At 43.6% G+C, this 15,930-nt stretch overlaps 1 protein-coding gene across 2 annotated transcripts; it reads left to right on the top strand.

Moving 5' to 3' along the window:
• The first annotated feature begins 625 nt into the window (after positions 1-625).
• LOC122624780 (obg-like ATPase 1) lies at positions 626-3,706 on the top strand. Of its 2 annotated transcripts, none has more exons than XM_043804479.1 (6): positions 626-725; positions 793-837; positions 968-1,158; positions 2,221-2,281; positions 2,434-2,815; positions 2,931-3,706. In XM_043804479.1, exons 3-6 carry the CDS (start codon positions 978-980, stop codon positions 3,498-3,500), a joined length of 1,194 nt encoding a protein of 397 aa, XP_043660414.1. In that variant the 5' UTR covers positions 626-725; positions 793-837; positions 968-977; the 3' UTR covers positions 3,501-3,706. The 2 variants fall into 2 exon arrangements, with proteins under 2 accessions (XP_043660414.1, XP_043660415.1); XM_043804480.1 differs by having other exon boundaries at positions 635-735.
• Positions 3,707-15,930: the final 12,224 nt, after the last annotated feature.

The raw sequence follows: 15,930 nt of genomic DNA, 5'->3' as shown, positions 1-15,930 counted from the left end.
ATCGATCCGCCGATCGGTTCGCTAATTATGCGAAATTATTGATTATTGCGGGCTTTTCACTAAACCGCCAAATTGCGTGTACGTGCGTCGGCCCGACGACCTTGACAGTTAACTTGATCGCTTTTACCTGAAGAGAGAAGGCCAGAAAAAGACGTTGCCATGAGGTAGATGGGTATCTAGACAAAATTAAACCATCAAATTGATCGAATTGTGGAAATACTTGGCAGCGTTATTGCATAGTTAACAATAAAAATATTGTACAAAATATAATAGAAAATATAGAAAACACACAGCAGTATTTTAAGCACAATATATTGGCTATTGTGTAATTGGAAGCATTTAATTAGTAAGTAATAAAACAATATAGTACTATAAATAGTATTCTTTTATTAACCCATTCATTTTAAGATAAGCGACTCTTCCGCAAAATGCATGCCCACATAATGATAATAATATAATAGGACCAAGCAAACCTGTTGTAAAATGCAGAAATGCCAGCACGATAATAATATAGCCCTCGAGCGAAATTCAAATTACGCGCCCTGCCCGCTGGCGCCCCCTACCGCCTGCGGTGCCAAGCCGCGCCGCCCATTTAATCCGCCCGGCGGCGCTAGTCAGCATGCAACCCTGCGCGCGGCGACAGCTGACTGCGCTCTAGCCATCTCGCTCGCTCTCTTTCCTTCCACGCCGTCAGCCGCAAAAACACAGCGGACGCCCAAATATTCGTAAATATTTGTAAATAACAGAGAGTAAAGTGCATTTGGCATTAACTAAATGAAACTTTATCCACAGCTGCAGCTGAGTTCAGCGGATAGCGTCCACGCGATTATTGAAAAGGTGCGTTAGCAGCCGGCAAAGTGAGGTTATGTCCGGCAGCATATAAATAGTTGCCACCTAAATGCATATATATACATATATATATATTTATTTGATTAATTGGATATAACTAACTAACTAATCACCGCAGATCAACGAAGATGCCGCCCAAGAAGCACGACGAGCCGGAGCGCAAGCCACTGATCGGCAGAATTGGAACGAACCTGAGAATCGGCATCGTTGGCGTTCCCAACGTGGGCAAGTCCACTTTTTTCAACGTTCTCACCCAAAGTGCCGCCCCCGCGGAGAACTTCCCCTTCTGCACCATCAAGCCGAATGAGAATAAGTATTCCCCAATATCTATATACCACATATATATATATATATATATATATACATATATATATATGGCCAATTATCAGGCGAAGCTGCAGGCGGTGGCAATTTCCTCGATCATTGTAATCATCTCGTGGAATATAATTTTTATGCCGGCGATGCAGCGATGCAGCGATGGCCTCCAGGAGCAACCGCCGCCGCTTCTAATTCCAAATTGCTCTCTTGACTGGACCTTCTAAAATAGCCACAGTGGAGCCTCGCTAGCCTGTATCGTAGTCAGATATCTCAGAGAATCGCAGACTATATGGAGTTAGGAACTCAGTTCTAGACTATGCTCATTATAACTTCTGTATATCATGCAGTTTTCCATATACATTGTCGCAAATCAGAGATAATTCTTAGTTTGTAGCTTTGTAACTTTAATAAGCCATGCCACACTTGCAATCTCAGCAAACAGCGTGCTGTATCTTATAGATTATGTCTGTATCTTATAGATTATCCTTTCTATGCACCTAATACACTGTGCTCTCATGTTTCCCGTTGTTTTGGAGTATAGAACATAGAATAGTCTATCTGCATCTTTGCCATCTTTGCAACATCTTCCATTTAAGTCTACAGCTTAGTTAGGAAACCTTTATTTATTCATTAAAGGCACCTTTGTAGCTGTTGAGACAACCATGTTCCACTGTCTGTCGGTTTGGGGGCGTGTCGCGGCCTTAGCAATTTTATCAGATCCAGTTCCCAATATGCAAATTGCCTCCGCCTTCGGTTCGCTTCGGTTTCATTTTCCTGGGCTTTTTATTTGTGAGCGACTTCATTTTGGTTTCGCTGCCCCTTTTGCGGATGGCGCAAAATTATAGAAAATTGCCATGATTGGCCGCCGATGCTGCCGGGCTGCCAGCCAAGCCAGCCAGTCAGTCAGTCAATCGTTTTTGGCTTTTGGTTTTTGTTTTCATATTTTTGTATCTTTGCAACCAGCCAAGTCAAACCGACTAACATGCGTCTCACCTCTTCTTTTCATCTGCTCCTGCTGATGCTGATGCCTTCTGCCCTTTGCCTTACCCACACGTCGTGTTCCGGTGCCCGATGAGCGCTTCGATTACCTGGTGGAGTACCACAAGCCGGCCAGGTGAGTTGAAACATCCGAATGCCTTCCATTTTAGTTTGCCCTCGCTTGTAAATGACATGTACTTACATCAAAAGACACACTTAACACGCGTAACAAGTTGCATTCTTTGTTAAGTTCATTATTCATAAACAAACTTATATGTACGAATCTAGTGTGGTGCCTGCCTATTTGAACGTCGTGGACATTGCTGGCTTGGTGAAGGGAGCCGCCGAGGGTCAGGGACTTGGAAACGACTTCCTCTCGCACATCAGCGCCTGCGATGCCATTTTCCATTTGTGTCGCGCCTTCGAGGATCCGGATGTGACCCACGTGGAGGGCGAGGTGGATCCAGTGCGCGATCTGGAGATCATCTCCGAGGAGCTGCGCCTCAAGGACGAGGAGAATCTGCTCAAGAACTTGGACAAACTGGAGAAGGTGGTGGCCCGTGGCGGCGACAAGAAGCTCAAGCCCGAATACGATTCGATGCTGAAGATCAAGGAAATCCTCATCGATCAGAAGCGTCATCTGCGCTTCGAGGACTGGAATGCCCATGATGTAAGTACGAAAGCACAAAAGGGACAGAATCTGTGGATATTTTTTGTGTGACCTTGTGATTTTTCGATTTTCCCTCCCGTTCTTATTAACGCTGCCCACAACGTTGCTCTTTCAGATTGAGGCTTTGAACAAGTATCTGTTCCTGACCTCCAAGCCGGTCATCTACCTGGTGAACCTCTCTGACAAGGACTTTATCCGCAAGAAGAACAAGTGGCTGCCGAAGATCAAGGAGTGGATCGACAAGAACGATCCCGGTGCACTGCTCATTCCCTTCTCCGGCGCCTTCGAGCACCAGCTGAGCGAAAAGGACGAGCTGGAGCGCAAGGCCTACGAGACGGAGACCAAGTGCAAGAGCATGCTGGAGAAGATCGTTGTGACGGGCTACAAGGGCCTGCAGCTGGAGTACTTCTTCACCGCCGGACCGGATGAAGTGAAGGCCTGGACCATCCAGAAGGGCACCAAGGCACCGCAGGCGGCCGGTCGCATTCACACCGACTTCGAGAAGGGCTTCATTATGGCCGAGGTGATGCACTTCGAGGACTTCAAGGCGGAGGGCAGTGAGGTGAATGCCAAGGCCGCTGGCAAGTATCGCCAACAGGGACGCAACTACACCGTCGAGGACGGCGACATCATTTTCTTTAAGTTCAACGCCGGCGCTGGCCTCAAGGATGCCAAGAAGAAATGATACCATTTGGTCGTGATCATCGCCATGTCCACCGTTCTGTACATTAACTTGATCTTATACTCCCAGATGTTTTGCTTCGCCAGAGGCTAGCTCCTCATTACCAACACCCCTTGCGCCCCTCACTCTCATGTTCGAGGCCTGAAAATGCATTTTGAATTTCCTTTTTTTTTGTACGCTATGTAAACACGCTTATGACACACACACTATCAGTCGTTGTTGTTTGTTATGGCAGCAGGCGGGTTTTGAATCCGAAATGATACTTGTATTTTGTATACGAATGGATACTTATCTTTCTGGTCAAGAAAGTAATAAAATCAGTACGGAGTGCTATCCTTCTGGTCCTGGCTAGCAATAAACAATAAGCATTGTCACATCCCTGCCTGTCAGCCATTGGCATGTGCTGGTAGCCGAAGTCTCGGATTTCTATTGCTGCGCTGCGGTAAAAGTTTTTAATCATGCTGGCAAAGTTGCTGCTGGAAACACCTGTGCAAACCTCTTGTTGCCACCAGAGCCACCAGGAAAGGCGGCCAAGTGCAAGGAGCACTCAAAAGAGGAGGGGAGGTGCAGTGCGGTGCGGTGGGTGCTCTGTGCAAATGCAGCTGCATGCAGTGTGCACCACAAAGGATCGGGTGGCTGAGGTGGCTGGTTGGCTGCCTGGCTGGTTGCACTGACTCTGGTCGCAGCGGCAACTTGCTAAGCACATAATTTGGTTTACCACATGGCCAAACATGCGCCGCCAGAAACACGCACATCCCCATCCCCAACCCCCTAAATCCCTATCCCAAACCCTTTTTGGTTTTGGGCTCTGCGTTCTGTTAATCTTTGCCGAAAGAAACTTTTCTTGTGCACCGTGTGGCGATTTCGAAATGGTCTGCAATTAAAGTAAGTTTTTAAATCAGGGCTTGAAAATGTTCTCTACATGCTAGGATTATATTTCAAGTGCAGGAAGTATGCCTCAAAATGTATTTTATTATTATTTTATTATCATCTTATAGAGGAAGTGATTCATTAGTGAAAGCCTTTATGTTTACAACCAATTCATTAGGAAATGTACACATAAATGTATTCCCGAGCTATTCTTTACAAATAAATTGTATTTAGCAAATATATTCCATGTTTTCCGTGCCTTTTAATGGAGTAAATAATAAAATAAAAACAGTTCCACTGTGCGCCACTGCATTGCATCCTTGTGTGTGGGCAAAAGTTTTTTGCGTGAGCTCGACAACTTTTCATATGAAATGTGCAAAATTACACACTTCCCCGGTCCAAGAAACGAGCCGACAAAAATATTTTGAATGTTTTATTAGCTCACAACAAAAAAAACAACAAAAACTAGCCGAAATGTGGGCGTGGCAGTTGGAGTTGCGCTGGAAATGGAATGGAGAAATCCAATTGCACTGGCTGTGTAGTTAATTAAAGTGTAATGTCCTGCCCCACGAACGACGACATCCAAACGGAGGACTACCAGTCGAAGGAGGAGCAGGGGGAGCAGTAGCAGGAGCAGGGGGAGGAGCAGTAGCAGGAGCAGGGGGAGGAGCAGTAGCAGGAGCAGGAGGAGGAGCAGGGGGGGTGTCCACGTTGACAAGGCCCATCAGAGGAGCGTGAAATATGGCCACTTTGGAGTCCGGCCAAATGGCCCGTTTGCCGTGGAGCCGCTCTGTCCTCGACGTTCGTCAACAAAGGGGCCCAGAAAAAAAAAACACAAATCATTCGGAATAGAACCATTCGCAAAAATGGGTAACTACAGGTGAGCGAATGGGTAATACCCTATACAAACGAACGGATTCAAATTGAAATCTTCGATGCATCTTACTTGTGCCTAAAAGTATGCAGCACTATATGCTTAAGTTGCATATTCAAGGATTCACCGCAATGAATGGGTTTTCTTTATTGTGCTGCATACTTTTAGGCAGTTTATGCGAGTAGTTATGTGCCAACATCCATGGAATAGAACAATCGCCCGATCCTGTCAGGATAACGATAACAAAGCCAACTAGTCGCAGCGCCAGCGTCATTCATGCTGCACTCAATTCAGAAATTCATTCAATTCAATTGAAAAATGGCGCTTGAATATTTGACGCATGCTAAATGGGTGGCTGGAGGTGGGGGTGGGTGTGGTTCTTAGAGGGCGTTAGAGCGTTTTGAGTGGGCGGTGGGCGTGGCACGCCGTCAGCATCAACTGTCACTTGCAGGGCATCGTGGGCAGCAAAGCGTTAAAAATGACTGTCATAAATTAATGAGCGACGAATCCGGAGTGACGCATCGAAATTGAATTGAATATATTTTTCGCTGAATTGGCGTTCATTATTCATTTACAGCTGTCTCTAGACATTCGCCGATTTATCTATATATCTTTCTGTATATACATATGTACATACATACATACATATGTATCTATGCCGACTATCTTTAATTGCTTGTAAAAAGTGCATTGCACCGTAAGCTGCAACACCCACATTTAAGCCAAGCCCGTCGTCTCAATTTCAATCCCAATCTGGCCATAAACGTGACAATAATATAAATCAGCAGATTGCGCCGCACTCACTCACTCACTCGATGGGCTCCACCGGCAGATGCGGCGGAATGCGGAATAGGGAATCCGGAACCTTATCGTCATAATCACGTATTCGCCATCCGCCACCCCCCTTATTATCATCATTATCATGATGATGGGCAGAACCCATCATCATTGTTCCTGTCGTCTACGCCGGCATTTAACTTAATGCCCACATGCGGCGACAGCGTAAAACGATTTGAGTCCCCGGGATTAGATTCCCAGCTGCAGCAACAGGAGTTTCCAGTGGGTGTGGCAACCCAGATGGGTGTGGGCGGGCGGAGTGGGGGGAGTGAGGTCAGGGGTCAGGCGCGCAGTGGCGCTGCAGCCAAGGTAAAACGTGCCGTTCATGGAAATAAAGCGTGTAATTGTTTTGGCAGCTGCCGAAACGTTTTAACAGCTAATTAAGAAGCCATCCGACACAGCGAAATGGTTAGAGAAAGTAGAAAAAGCTGCTGGTTCTGAGAGAAAGTTGAAACCATGGCATCAAAATTTTAAACTGCAGACTAGCAGGAACTTGACTTACAATGACTTAATATACTCATTCTCATAACTTAGAACTTCCCATTAAAAACTGTACATTTTTGCCACATATAAGGCGTACTATTTTTTATTTAAGAATATAGACTTTAAATGGTACTTAAATGATCATAAGCATTGCTAGGTATGATGCATTTAATAAATGTTCTAATGGGTTATAGTTCTTTTTCTGCAGTTGTCACGACTTTCAGCACTTGAAAGTCGCAGCAAGCAAAGCAATTTCATCAACACCTTCGCTGGAGTAATTAAATTCGCTGGGCGGAAGTTGGTATCCGATGCTCCCGATGCTCCCGATGCTCGACTTTGCCTTTGACACTAATAAGCGAGAGATCATTTCGTGGTCTGCGAGTATTTTCGTCCTGGCCTCCTGGGAACCGAAACTCGAAATCAGAACGCTGAAATCCGTGAGTCAAAAGCTGAAAGTCGAGAGTCAGCGCTGGAAAACAATACATTAAGCGACTTTCCATCTCCCATCTTCCAACTCCCAGTGGGTGGTCTCAGTGTGACTCAGTGCGTCTCAGTGTGTGTGTGTGTGTGCTTCTCTCCCAGTGTGAGTGTGTGTGTGTGAGTGCAAACAGACTCACACACACACACACGGGTAGAGGCGCTCACGTATGGCACCGGAAAATGTGTTCATTTCCGGTGTCAGTGTCAGAAGCAACAATGGGGCAGCATCTCGCCAACTTTTGCCCGCCGTGACTTTGATGAAAAATCGCGAAGCTGACGCTGCCAGTCGACCTACGAAACGTGTGTGTAAGTATGTGAGTGTGTGTGTGTGTGTCCTTGGCGATGGCAGCGTGACACGAAGCGCAATAGGGTCAGCCGATGGTCAATGGCCTCCTTAGATGTTGTTTGGCATAATAAACAATAATTAATATTCAAACAATAACTTAAACAATGTAATTCATGTTTGTATGCATTTTTACTACTAAGAAATGTTGTTTACTTTAAATGACCTCAAAACAGATATTTCTGTGCCAGTTTCGAGGTTATTTTAACTGATGAGTTACAATAGTTTGGCATCTCTAGGACTTGCACATACACCCACACACCCACACACTCGACTCCCCTATGTGCGATGCACTTCATTCAGGCGAAAAGAGAAGAGACATCATAATAATGTGGCCCATGTGGAAAACAAAGCAAACAAGCAAACAAAACCCAACCAACAAGTGAGCAGACAAAAAGAGCCTGGCGAATGCCAAAAAGTAGGCAACACATCCTGTCCCACACACACCCATGCACACACACCCACACACACACATAGACACAGACACACTCAGGCAAACGAAAGAGAGCTGCCCAAATGCAGCATATATTTTTAATTTCCTCTTATACATATGCAACCTATGGAATAAAAGGATAGGTGGGGTCCAGCACGGCAACCGCAATCTATACTTACGAACCGCTCTAAGTCCACATGCACATATCATACATACATCATACATCCCATGTGTGTGTTTGTTTGTGGGTTAGGAACCCATAATTAAAAGCAGCACAGCTACCGACAAATGGGAATGATGGCAACAATGCGATTTGGCCTCGAGCGAAGTAAGTCGATAACTTATAAAGGGCGCATGTTGCAGGTTACATGTTGCATGAGAAGTCGTACGTTGCTTACGAGTATTTAAATGATATAAAACACTGCTGGCTTTTCTAAAATTTGTATTTGCAAACACAGGTAATCAATCTAGAACTGGGCAGTATAATCATTTGAACTAACGTACTTATTGCTTAGGTATAAATTACTGCCCAGTTAGCGAGGGCTACTTAAGTATTTTATAGGCTACTTTAAAGTAGCTGTTAATTCCATCTTTAATCGCATCATTTTCCCCTGCTTTCCTCCAGCTGGCCGCTTTAATTCGCTTTCCTCGACTTTCGATTGCATTTACCGCGAGTGTCGTCGGGCGATCTGAGGCATGACTAATAAGGAGCCAAGTGGGGGCTTTTCATGCCTGACTGGGCCATCGATGTGGAGTCTGCTCGGCCACGCCCCCAACTTGTGTCCTGCACTGCACTGCCCCGCCCCCCCCGATCCGCCCACCGTTTGGGCCGTTTCGCTTTGTCGAAACACACACACATCTGAGTGTGCGTGTGTGTGTGTGTGTGGCTGTAAAGTTATTTATGACCAACTCCCTTGGCTTCCATATGCCTGATTTATGGCTGTTATTGAAAAATTCGTAGTGCAGCTTTTAATTATGAGGCGAGGTGCAAACAGAAAATGGCGAAATATTACAACAACATACAAATAAAGAGCGCAAAAATAAACAACATGCATATATAACATATATACTATAGTGCAGAGTGAATAGTGCTGACTGCCAATCCCCTGGCAGACAAATAAAATTGGAAAGTGGGCAAAACTGAACCAGAAATTATGTGACTCCAGAGGCAATACTCCCAAAAAAAAACCAAAAAATAAAAAAAAATGAAAACTTCGAGTGTCACGACTGCAAAATTAGTGTTCATTTCATTTTACTTGATATATATTTTGTACAATTTTTTTCATCGCCTCTCAGCGATCCAGCAGAATGTTACTCGTGTGGTGCCGTATGCGTTTTAATTTGCCGGAAATGAAGCGGGCATAAAAAAGCTACCTTACCCCAAAAAAAAAGGAAAAAAAATGGAAAAAATAAAAAGGAAAAAGAAACGCTGAGAAAAGAAGCAAGGGAGCAAAGGAGCTGGGCGACAAAACGAGTTACATGGCAAAACACGCGCCATTGCACAAAAGAGGGTAGCAGGGGGTGGTGGGTGGCGAATTTCCCAAGGACGGGGTATGGGAAGGGGGGAGGGGGGCAGGTGCCGTGTGACATGCATGGCGCAAGTGTTTTAACACAATTTAATATGGCCCGACGATGACGACAGGGACAACGGGAGATGACACTGTGCAGAAAAGCGAGGGGAAAGCGGCGGGAAAAGCGGCGGGAAAAGCGGCGGGAGGGGTGAGACAACTTTTCCCAGCGATGACATGCACCAGAGCCAGATAATGTGAGCGCCCGACGAGGCCCAAGACGACAACAACGCCCAGACCAAAAACCAGCTCAAAAAAAGCACTGGAAAAAAATGGTGTTAATATCCTAAGAATGTTTTTAACCAGGAAAATAACAGAAAATGCTAGCAGCTAACATGCAACCTTCTTTTTGGCATATCAATAGAAATTGGTAAAAGAAAATAAAAATTAAAAAAAATGTAATTTAATTGAAAAGTAATTAGGTTTCTTGCTTACAAATTTCTTCTAGTTGCACCTTCTATATTTAACACATTTAAATAGTAATTTTAATTAGGCAACTCAAATGTGTCATGCAAATCATTTAGCATTTTCTCTGATACATGCTTCTAGTTGCACCTTCTATATTTATCACATTTAAATAGTAATTTTAATTAGGCAACTCAAATTTGTCATGCAAATCATTTAGCATTTTCTCTGATACATGCTTCTAGTTGCACCTTCTATATTTAACACATTTAAATAGTAATTTTAATTAGGCAACTCAAGTTTGTCATGCCAATTATTTAGCATTTTCTCTGATACATGCTCTTGATTTCTGCCAGTGCAACCAATTCAGCGCCCAGCCAACGAGCACGTTGTTGTTGGTAATGTGCATGGGTGGCTGTGGGGGCTGCGAAAAGGGGGTGAGAAGAAAGGGGGTCGCACACCCATGCAACGTTATTAAATCATAAAGCGCAAGCTGCCGCCGCCGTCTGATGTTCGTCCCCATATTAGGGTTCCTCGAAAAGAACAAATAACATATGATTGTAAGAAACCTTAGTACAATTTGTTAGGAACTGAGAATACCATATAAATGTAATTTGATTTAAAATTAATTGTATAAGATAACATCTTGGGAAGTGTAGGCAAGATGAGGAAAAGAGTACCAGTTTTTCCGAGTGTTAATCGAGTTCAGCAATACGAAATCGCAAAATACTGATAGCAGAACAATTATAAATTATATTAAATGGTAAAAATACAAACCATACACATTATTCTTCTTAATCATCTTTTTCGTGGTATATTTTTTTTAAAAAGCGTGTGTGGAGATTTTATTGCGTAAACAGTCGTAGTCTCTCTACATTCATCTCGCAATATGCACGCATTGCGTCTGGTTTTCTTGGCCATTTTCTTGGGACGGATGGCGGAACAAGACACAAAACCCATAGAGATCCCCAACTCGACTGGTCAAGTATCATTCATTGCATTGGGAAACCAAGCCAGCATATGGGAGGGACATGTTAAAAGTGCTCCTCGCAGAACTACACCGAAACCCGATTCAACGAACCCGATGAATAAAACAGAGCTGCAAAGTGCAATTTTCTTAGCTGGCAAACTGCTGTCTATACTGCTCTAAACTGTTTGTGATCCTAATTTTGGTGACAGGATTTTATTGTATTTTTACCACGATTCTTCTACTGTGGAGTCGGGATATGATGACCGCTTATTGATAACATTTATTCAACGACACAAGGCAGATAGCATATAATCCGCGATCCGCCTCGAAGGACTCGAAGGACCCTTGCTGGCAGCTTTGTGGATGCAGCCAAGATCAGAGGAGCATTTTGAAGGGAGTGTAGAAAGGAGTGGCCTCACGAGGCACCAAGATTTATACACCAATTTGCCAAGTTGTATTGTAAAACTAATAAATTGTCGCCGCTAACTTGAATAATGTGTGAGAAGGACTCTCGTTTTGTATATGTGTGTGTGTGTGTGTGTGTGTGTGCGGCAAGTGTCTGTGTGGGGAAAAGTATCTGTGTGGGGAAAAGTATCTGTGTGGGAAAAGTATCTGCGTCTGCCGCTTCAGAGGCGGCACAATTATTATCCTGCTTGGTTGGCTGGCTTTCCTGGCAGCCAAAAGAGCGGGCCGTGGCATAACTTTTAAATAAACTTTCATAATTTTGCATACTTGAGATAACAAATTGCATGTTGCAAGTCCTTTCCGCCTCGCCATATCCCTTTCTCTCGCTGCTCTCTTCACTCCTTGTCTCTCTCTCTCTCTCGCCCTGCCGCATCGCATCGCATCGCGTCGTCTCTTTCACTTTCTCGGCTGTGTACATTTGTTGTTTGGCTCGCAACTTGTAAACTTTAAATTAGATTGTTTCTTTCCTCAACGTTTCCATTTCAGTGTCCCTGCTGTGACTACTGTGACTGCTGTGACTGCGACTTGTGCACTAAGTTGTGTCTCACAGCTCGACTGACCTTTGATCTCCGATAAGACAGCCTGAAATCTATTCAATTGCCAGGTTTTGTGTAGCTAACGGGGTACATTAAAAGGAAATAATGAATAATACTAATACTAAATAATTCTAATTAGTAAATACTAAATAATACTAAGTAGTAAATACTAAATAATACTAAATACTAAATAATAGTAAGTAGTAAATACTAAATAATACTAAATACTAAATAATACTAAATACTTAATACTAAATAATACCAAAATACATGTGCCCTTCTCTGCGCTTCTCAAAAGTCCTACTTAAGCAAACCACTTATTCGATGTTTTTTTTAAAAAAACTAATTGTGAGTGAGTGGTGCAATGATATGTGATATTTCGACCTACTGGAGGAAGTGCCTGAGCTACCTATTTTCCAGGAGCTACAACCAGCTGTCAGCGCTGACGTGGAAAGAGCGGAAGAGAGGAAAGGGGTGAGTACCTGGGGGCAAGGGTATCTGATAGTCGGGTTTCTCTCTTCTTTTATTACCTTTTCGATTGGAATTAAGAATTGAGTGGGTTTTCCTATAATCCGCATTACCTTGTGCTACCCATTAGGCCGCCCTGCTTGATTCCAATTTGATTTCGAGACCATAGAACGCTTGCACGCATGTGTGTGTGTTGGTGTGTGTGCAATTGCTGGTGTGCGGTTGAAGTGTACTTAAATTCAGCAGATTGCAATTTAAACAGCAGCCGATTATATTAATTGCATATCATTGCTATCATTGCTACCAAAAACAGAAAACAGAAGGCAGACGCACACGAAAGGGGCGTGGCGGGGCGGGGCGGGGTCAAAGCAATTAGCAAACTGTGGGTGGTCCATTAGTTACACTACACGCCCGCCTTGAGGCCAGACAAAAAGGCAATTAACAAAGATTTTGTGGCCAATAGTTGTCAACAGATTGTTTAATTTGTGCCAAGTGCCGCAGCAGCATTACAAAGCAGTCCAGCTGCAGTACAGCAGCCCGCAGACCAAATGATCAAATGACCAAATGATCAAATGACCAAATGACCAAATGACCAAGTGACCAAATGACCAACTAACCAAACACATGCTGCGACACAGAGAATATAATGTCATATTTAACGCAGGTCCTGCGCTCCTTGCACTGCACGTGTGTGTCTGTATCCACATATATTCCTGTTTTTCAGCAGCTTTGTTTCAACAAAAGTGAAGGAAAAAAAAAGTAAATAAAAAGGATCAAAATATATAAGAAAATGCATAAATACCATTGGATTATGATTGGCAATTCGCATATATGCGAAATATATATGAAATATGTGGTTTTCCGCTTCCTCAGTGGCAGTGCAAATTTGGGTATTGAGTAAATTGACCCTCGTGGCTTACTCAATGGGAGTTTTGTTGTTCTTTGGAGGATCTCCACCCCCCGCCCCCCCTTTCCCCCCTCGGTGATATAGGGCTCCACATGACGTGGAACTCGCTGCACTTGGCAAAGTTTTTGGGGCCAGAAAACCGCAGCAAAAGTGGCCCAAAACCTCCAACCGCCTCTTCTCCACATGCACATGTTGTTGTAAACACACACATATATAGTACATACATATGCATAGAGCGGGAGAGAGGGAGAGAGGGTTGGGGGGGAACTTCAAGTGTCAAGTCGGAGACATGCATAACTGTATAGATATAGATAGTTAGATAGATATGGACAAAGACTGTGAAGTTCGTTGCTGTTCTCTTTCTGCTTCAGTTTCTGTTTCAGTTTCAGTTTCGGTTTTAGCCCCAGCATATGTCTTAATTTTTGACCGAACTTTGCTAAAAACCCCCGCAATCCCCCCTCCCCCCATTTTGTGCTGCTGTTGGTGTTTGAAATAAACTTTAATGAGTTTTCTGCTTTTCAGCCACAAAAACCACTTAACCGGCACATATGCAAGCAGAGGGCTGGAAAAACGGGAAAACGGGAAAACGGGGGGCGTGTTGGCCATCAGACGAGGCTGCCAGGGATGCTGCACAAACTTTAGCCGGCTCTCAACATTTTTGGCTAGCCAAGTTAACACTGCACACACATTTGTTGCCTTAAATATATTATGCACATATGTATATATATATATATGTATATATAGGCAATGACCAGCGGCTGGCAAAAGAACAGAAAAAAGCGGCGACTAAAAATTTGAGCGCATGTAAATTCTTGTGGTGCAGGAAAAACAGGGGCACTAAAAAAAAAGTAAAGAAAGGCTGCTGGTGTCTAACCGACATTTATGGCAAGCAAATTTCCCGCTTAGTGCTAACCAATCAACTGTGGCCAGTCCAGTTCCATTTTCTGGCCCAGCAGCCACCATCCGAGCCACTTGCTCCAAACCCAATCCCTACATGAATCCTAGCCCATGAATAACCCCAATCCCATTCCCAATCGCAATCTCGACCTGTCGATTCAGCCGGCGCTTCGTAAATGTAATTTTTGTCGTATGAGTAATGCATATTCTTGTAGGCCACTTTTTTTTATTACTTTTCTTCGCTTTTTTCCCTTCCTTGTTCTCTGTTAGCCAGGATTCAAATGTCACTTGGCTAATAAAGCGGTCATTCACTGGGGCGTAAAAAACAAGTGGGCACAGTGCGGGGGCGAAGGCGAAAGGGGCTGCTCCGGAAGGGGGCGTGGCTGGTGGGCATTGTCAAAGTTTTATGAGCGGTCAAGCTCGCGCATTTCAAGCGTCATTCGCTTAATTACATTTGCCGCACATTCACTGCGACTCGCTGAATACCCTATATAAATATATTAGGAGTATAAGGATGAGCTGAAAATTTTGTCAGATTTTTTAGCTTATGCGAATACCTTTTCTAAAGAATTCGTTGTAATATTTTTAATAGAATCGTTTGTAATATTTTTAATAGAATCGTTTGTAATATTTTTAATAGAATCGTTTGTAATATTTTTAATAGAATCGTTTGTAATATTTTTAATAGAGTCCTTTGTAATATACAGTATAATTGTAAAAGACCTAGATTTATCAGCAAAGTTCTGTACAAATTGTATTATTTTGTTTAATATTCAAATCAAATTTTGTTTTTATACAGGCAACAGTACAGGGTACTACTGACCTCCATTGGGCACCCCAAAAATCCAAATGCAATTTCTCGCTACCCAGTTTCATAACTCGCTCAATATGTGTGGCTGTGTGGCGCCGCAAGTCGCCGCATGGCAGACTGGCCATGTACAGACATCTGTCGTTTGGCTGGTCATTTCCCAAGCTATACACTGCTTCTGTTTTTTTTTCAGTGCTGGCCCTGCAATTACTTTGTGGCCAAAGCCAAAAACTAAATGTGAACGCGACGCAGCTGCCGTTAGCATAAAGTAATCAAAAAAGTTTTGCTTTATTGTGGGGCAGCCCACTCATCATCATCAGCATCATCATCGTAGAAGCTGCAGAAATGCCATAGCTTTCCACATTCGCTTCATCTCTATGTATGTAGGTATTTCGACATGTATTTTTGTGGCTGGTTTTTATTAATTTTCTTCATTTTTTGTTTTTCTTTTTTCTATTTTCCTTTCTTTGCCACGGCACGGAAAGTGCAACCTTGAGCGAACTTAATGCGGCACGGGAATGCAATAAAAAATTGATAAGTTTTGCTCACCGATATCTGGGGTTTGTCTTAGTTTTCCACTTGGCTGCTAAACTTAATTGTACACTGACTGGCAGCGACTGGAGGAAAATAGAAAAGCGCTACGGTAGATAGAGACGGGAATGGAGGGCACTTTCGTATTATTCGCACGTAATTCGATGAAATTTTAATAATCCAGCTACGAAGGTAATAAAGAACTTTTGGACATGTGGGGCTGAAGGCCGTTTCCTGTCTCACGTGTGCCACTTGCCACTTGCCAGGGTAGCCGCGGTAGCAGGGTATGCCGGCACAGTGGGGCAGTTCAACACAATAATGTTTGTAACATTTGCATTTATTTAATTAAACATACTACTATATATAACACGTCGTTCTTCTTTTACTTTATTATACCTATTTATCAAGTTAAAACTACAGGGTACTTTGCTTTTCCGCACCATTTTTTTCATGGGGCCCAACACCTGCAGTTCGCACCACTCTCAACCACTGAACCACCCAAATACTCAGCACCCCCCCAACTATTGCCCCACTATTGAAACAACTTGATTGGGCTTT

Source organism: Drosophila teissieri, chromosome X (assembly GCF_016746235.2).
Source record: "Drosophila teissieri strain GT53w chromosome X, Prin_Dtei_1.1, whole genome shotgun sequence".
In the NCBI taxonomy this organism is placed as follows: domain Eukaryota; kingdom Metazoa; phylum Arthropoda; class Insecta; order Diptera; family Drosophilidae; genus Drosophila; species Drosophila teissieri.
The sequence above is the reverse complement of the archived record's forward strand: the minus strand, read 5'-3'. Positions and strand labels throughout refer to the sequence as shown.